Consider the following 5,465-nt stretch of genomic DNA (forward strand, 5'->3'; position numbering starts at 1 on the left):
TTGACACTGCTGGGCTGTCTAGGTATGATATTATCTCTAGGCTGCCCGACCTATACCACTTCTGAAACAACCTATCGGTCGACAGTTCAGTGGAAAAATTTTTAAAAAAATTTACTGAAATTTTCCTCTGAGATTAATACAAAGTTGGGCGAAACGTCGGAAAATAAATATTCATTAACAATTTTTTATTTCCTTTTGACCGCACCTCTGAACATCTCCTTTATATTTTAAAGTACCTTAATGAAAAATTTCATTCCTGTGAAAGGAATACATAATTAACTTGAGATATGAGGAAACAAATTTTTCATCTTGAAATCACTTTTCTGGTATTAAATAATGTTGGAAAGCCAAAGATTTTAGAAAAAATAATATTTAACATAGAAAGTCCGTAGAAGGTGTTATGGCGGGCAGGGGTTCAAAAGGAATCTTTGCTAGCCCAACCATGAAGAGTAATGAAAATAAAATAAATGAACTTTTGAATTTTGTTATTGTTGTATTTTAAACAAGCATATAAACTAGGAAAAAAAGAACTTAAACCAAACTATTACACTAATTGAAATAAAGGTTTAGAAAACAAAATAAAAAATGTCTTAATATCACCGTGGGTGATGGAAGGGGCTCCTGCTGTCGGCTTGGTTGTTTATAATATATGTACTGGTGTATATACACACAATGTGACGGAAGGGGCTCCTGCTGTCGGCTTGGTTGTTTATAATATATGTACTGGTGTATATACACACAATGTGACGCTGAGGTATCATCTGTTCATCTGCCGTAATATATTTTTTTATCTTGAAATAACTTTTCTAGAAATAATTGTTGTACTATGGAAGTATTACATACTGTTGGAAAGCCAAAGATTTCAGAAGAAATAATAAACAACATAGAAAGTCCGTAGAAGGTGTTACAGCGGGTAGGGGTTCAAAAGGAATCTTTGCTATCCCAACCATGAAGAGTAATGAAAATAAAATAAATGAACTTTTGAATTTTGTTATTGTTATATTTTAAACAATTGAACCTAATAAAATGAAAGCATTTGATAGCAAAACATACAAACATATAAACTAGAAAAAAAAAGAACTTAACCAAACTATTACACTAATTAAAATTAAGGTTTAACAAAGAAATAAAAATGTCTTAATATCACCGTGGGTGATGGATGGGGCCTCTGCTGTCTGCTTGGTTGTTTATGTCCTCGTGGAGGTAGGTTCAAAAGGGTACATCCACCTACCTTGTCCTCGTGGAGGATGAGCCAACGTTGATTGTAGTCCGGCCACTGTGGTGAAAAGTGCTTAAAATGACGGAAATGACTGTTGGCTACTAAGACTGTGTAATGAGATGAGACACTCGAACCGGTGTATATACACACAATGTGACGCTGAGGTGTCATATGTTCATCTGCCATATTAATATTAACAATAGAGAGTAGATTTATGGTTTTATTTAAGGCGGGTTTTAACCGGCAGACTACACATAAGTGTAGTGAAATTAGAATAAAATATTTTTGTCTGTAGATCTGCTCTCCAGAACAATATTTATTGTTTAGTATAAGGCAATAATTGGAGAGCTCTTAGCAACTATATATGACAGGTTACACTGGAATGTAAGGAGCTCAGTGGGTCAATGTGTAAGGGATTAATGCCATACCAAAGTTATTACGGGCTTGATATGATTGTTTTGTTTCTCCAAATTACTGTATAAATTAGTGACTTGTTAAAAGCTTTTTATTGTATTTGAAGCTTTTTTTTTTTTTATTAATATTTTTATTTATGTTTTAGTTAAAATTGCTCACAGGTTTTGACAGACGGATATTTTTCCATTATCAATATGTTTTTAATTGTTTAAATAGATTTATTTTTTGTATTTTTCATTAATAAAAACTTTTCATTCAAGTGAATAATATAAAAATATCTCTCCTGAAGGATGCAAGAATTAATTTCAATTCTAATTTGTTTGCTAAGCGAATGTTGTGTGACGTGTGCACTGCACCAGATTTTTTTTTATTTTTGATTGTACATAATTTTATTATTATACTATTATATATTTAACCTCTAATATGTCTTTTTTTTTTTTTTTGTTCTAGAATTTGTACGTTACAGAATGCCTTATAAGATGGTGCCTGTAGTTACAGATGACAGTTTAGAATCATTTCTAAATGGTTGGGATGATAATAAAGTGAGAGCTCTAGTTTTCCAAAAGAAAGAAGCTATTAGACTTCGATACCTCACTACAGCTTTCTACCACAGGGAAAGAGTTGCATTCGGGTAACTACATATATTCTTTTTCAAAGTTTCATTTTGAGTAACATTAATAATCATAAAAGGAAGGTACTACTACTCATTGTAGTGTTGATAAAATGAGTAAATTAAACAGAGATTATACACTAGTTAATGTCATATTAAATATTAGTTAATGCGATAATAAACATAAGTTAATGCAATACTAAACACAGTAAATTAGTTAATGTTTTAATGACTAATGATAAATAATTTGACAAAGGCAATATGGCCTACAATTATATTTATAACATATAGCTTTGGCTGTGATAATGTAATGAGAACCTTGAAAATGGCTGAAACGTTGGAGTGTTAAAATAATTTAAAAAATTGCTGAGACCAAATGGATGTTTTCTATAAATATTAATAATATTTTATTGGTCTTAGTAATATTTACAGTATAATCTCAGTAATCCAAACTAATTGCTGCAGGGAGGTGTTCCGATTATAAAAAGTATTACGAAAAATGATAGTTTAAAAAAATTCAAAATTTCTACTTTCATTTTTCACAGTGATAACAATAACTTGCCGAAATAAGATCTGGAAGTTTAAAATATCCTTTACAAATGTACACTTTTATTTGAAAACACAAATGTTATTGCCTGCTGATTTTTCTCAAAAAAAGTAATTTTTTTTTAGCCAGTTTGGATTACTGTATTATAGTTAGGGTAGGTTATATCGAGCAGTTATACTATATAAACCATGGTTGTTTGTTTAACTTGTTAACTGTCTATACAAGATAACTTGTATTACGAGTTATTACACCAACTGCGAGATAATTCGTACTTGATACTTGATCTACACATTTGTCACTTATCGCCAATCCTAGACTTATACAAATGCTTCATAAACAAAGGTCGGTACATTTGTGTAGCTAACAAGCTAATACATTCGATTTACACTATTTTCCGCATAGAAATAAAAAAAATAGAGATAAGAGAAATGAAAGGAAAATATGTCAGTAAAATAGGTGGTAGATGATAAACATTCATAGGAATAGCATAAAATAATTTGTAAATTCAATTCTTGTTATATTTTTCAAATAAAAATTGTTAATCGTATTAATTTTTTACAAAATTGTTAAACCATTTCAAATCAACTTTGTCTCCTTGTCGGAAAGCTTAACTAAAAAAAACAAAATAAACGCTGCCTCAGATTGAAACATTTATTTGTAAAGTAAATAAAACAAAACCATAAATTAAATTAAAAACAAAAAAGGAACTTTCCAAAAATATAGAACAAAATTTAAAAGAAAAAAAAATTACAATAAAAAAAACAAAATTGTTATTTACAATTTTTTTTTTTACGAAGTGATGAACTCGATGGGTCAGGGTCCTGAAGTTCGTTCCGAAAGGACAGAGACGATGTTCTCAATAAACATAGGTGGGCTTACACATCTAAGTGGCGGTCCAATGATCTTTCTCTTTCTTTTAAACTAAAACATACTTCTCACAAAAATACATAGTAAATATTGTAATTAAATATATTTACTATCTAATTAACAAAATATTTACATATTAATTAAAATATATGGCATTAACAAAAATGTTTATTTAGATTTGTTCCACCTGGATTGAAAACTGAAGGTATAAGGAGCAAATATCAAGTATCAAATGAACAAGATGCTTTACTAGTGTTCAATGAGAATACCGAGAGGCCAGTAGCTTCAGTTAGTATGTCCGATATTCCTGTTCCGACTATGCATGATGTTATCAGGAGTAACAACTATCTACTTTTGCCCCGGTTATCTTCTCAGGTAAGATTCAAAATTTTGTTTGTTTAATATTTTATTTCTTGTTTGTATACGCATTAATTAAAATTTAAAAGCAGAAACTTTTGTATTATGAAACCAGCTTAGGATTAACATTAACCATACCTAATCATTCCTCTTCTCTTGGTATGTTGGTGTTCCGTAATGAGCATCCTTGGCCTCCTTTTTTTTTTTTTTTTTTATCATCTTCCTGGTCAATTCTTACATACAGGGAGGGAGAGTGAGGATCACCTACAGATTACCTACCACCCTATTCTAACCGTGGTGGGGGAGGGGGAATCAAGTTTTAATTGGGACCACCACAGAAATAGAAGTCGACCCCCCAGGCTGGATTCGAACTGGCATCTATAGTTCTAAGGTTGCAAAGACCTTCACCTTAACTCCCTCAGTTACAGAACCCCCCTTCCTATCCACATACCCAAACGAAAATTTCTTAATGGGTGAGTCACCATCCATTCTTGCAATATGTCCAGAGAGTCTTAAATTGTACCAGTTTCAGTTCAATTTTGTACAACTGTGTATGAAGCCTCTGCCTTAACCCGTTGCTAATATTTAAAAGGCCAAACATTCTTAAGATTTGTTTTTCATGTATTAAACTATCGGTGGATGCACTCGATGTAGAGCTATGTATGAGGCGAAGGGAGTACAGGCCTGATTAATGTTGGGTCTTGACAGCAAATGACTTCTTATTGTTTTTATCCAAAGAAAATAACAGCACATTTGCTATGGTATTTCATCTCTGTACATCTTGGTTGTACTTGCCCACACACAATAGGGATGCTAGATAGACAAAATTATTTGTACTAGTAGTTACTTGTGCAGTAATATATTTGAAAATGATTTCATGTTGGGCTTTATTTTTTCAAGGCAAAAAACTAAAAACCTCTACTATTAAAGAATTCAGTTGAAGTCGAAATTCTCTGCCCCATATAAAAACTTAAAATATCCTAAAGATTTTTTCTCATCACCATGAAATTTGACCTTTTTTTTTTCATTTAGCTTGTTATAAACTATTCAATTTTTTTTTATTGTATAGTGATATTATTATTATTTTATTAAATTAATGATTAATTAAGCATTATTGAAATAATAATATATGTTTTCATAGACATTATTGGATGATCTTTGTCCAAGTGGACTGCCTTGGTCACGTAGAAAACTATGCGTTGTACTGGTTTGTGGTGAAACGCCCTCACATGAACCTCATAGGCAGTCCTTGCGGAAGTTTGCACTCGAGTCACGCTATTCCAAGGAAAGAGTGAGGTTCATGTACGTCTATCAAGAGAGGCAACCTCATTTCATATCGGCTCTAACTTCAGGTAGGTTTATTTTTTTGTACTGTACTATTTTGTTTATGCCTAACGGCAGACCAACCCCCATTTTGAAAATCATACAACTATTCATTTAATTGTACTGCT

The 5,465-nt window shown here is 31.5% G+C and overlaps 1 protein-coding gene across 4 annotated transcripts in view; it reads left to right on the top strand.

Annotated features, from left to right (window-relative positions):
- Positions 1-5,465, top strand: part of l(3)80Fg (dnaJ homolog subfamily C member 16 l(3)80Fg) — a 27,679-nt gene that overhangs the window by 3,868 nt on the left and 18,346 nt on the right. For all 4 annotated transcript variants that reach the window (XR_010844791.1, XR_010844792.1, XR_010844790.1 and 1 more), the window contains exons 5-7: positions 2,084-2,264; positions 3,834-4,032; positions 5,156-5,366. Coding sequence is in view for 1 of the 4 variants with exons in the window: in XM_067052312.1 (XP_066908413.1) it covers positions 2,084-2,264; positions 3,834-4,032; positions 5,156-5,366 (591 nt within the window). In the remaining 3 variants the exon portion in view is untranslated. The remainder of the gene's footprint in view (positions 1-2,083; positions 2,265-3,833; positions 4,033-5,155; positions 5,367-5,465) is intronic.

Source organism: Halyomorpha halys, unplaced genomic scaffold, assembly GCF_000696795.3.
Source record: "Halyomorpha halys isolate HHAL.00 unplaced genomic scaffold, Hhal_1.1 Scaffold44.1, whole genome shotgun sequence".
NCBI classification, from domain to species: domain Eukaryota; kingdom Metazoa; phylum Arthropoda; class Insecta; order Hemiptera; family Pentatomidae; genus Halyomorpha; species Halyomorpha halys.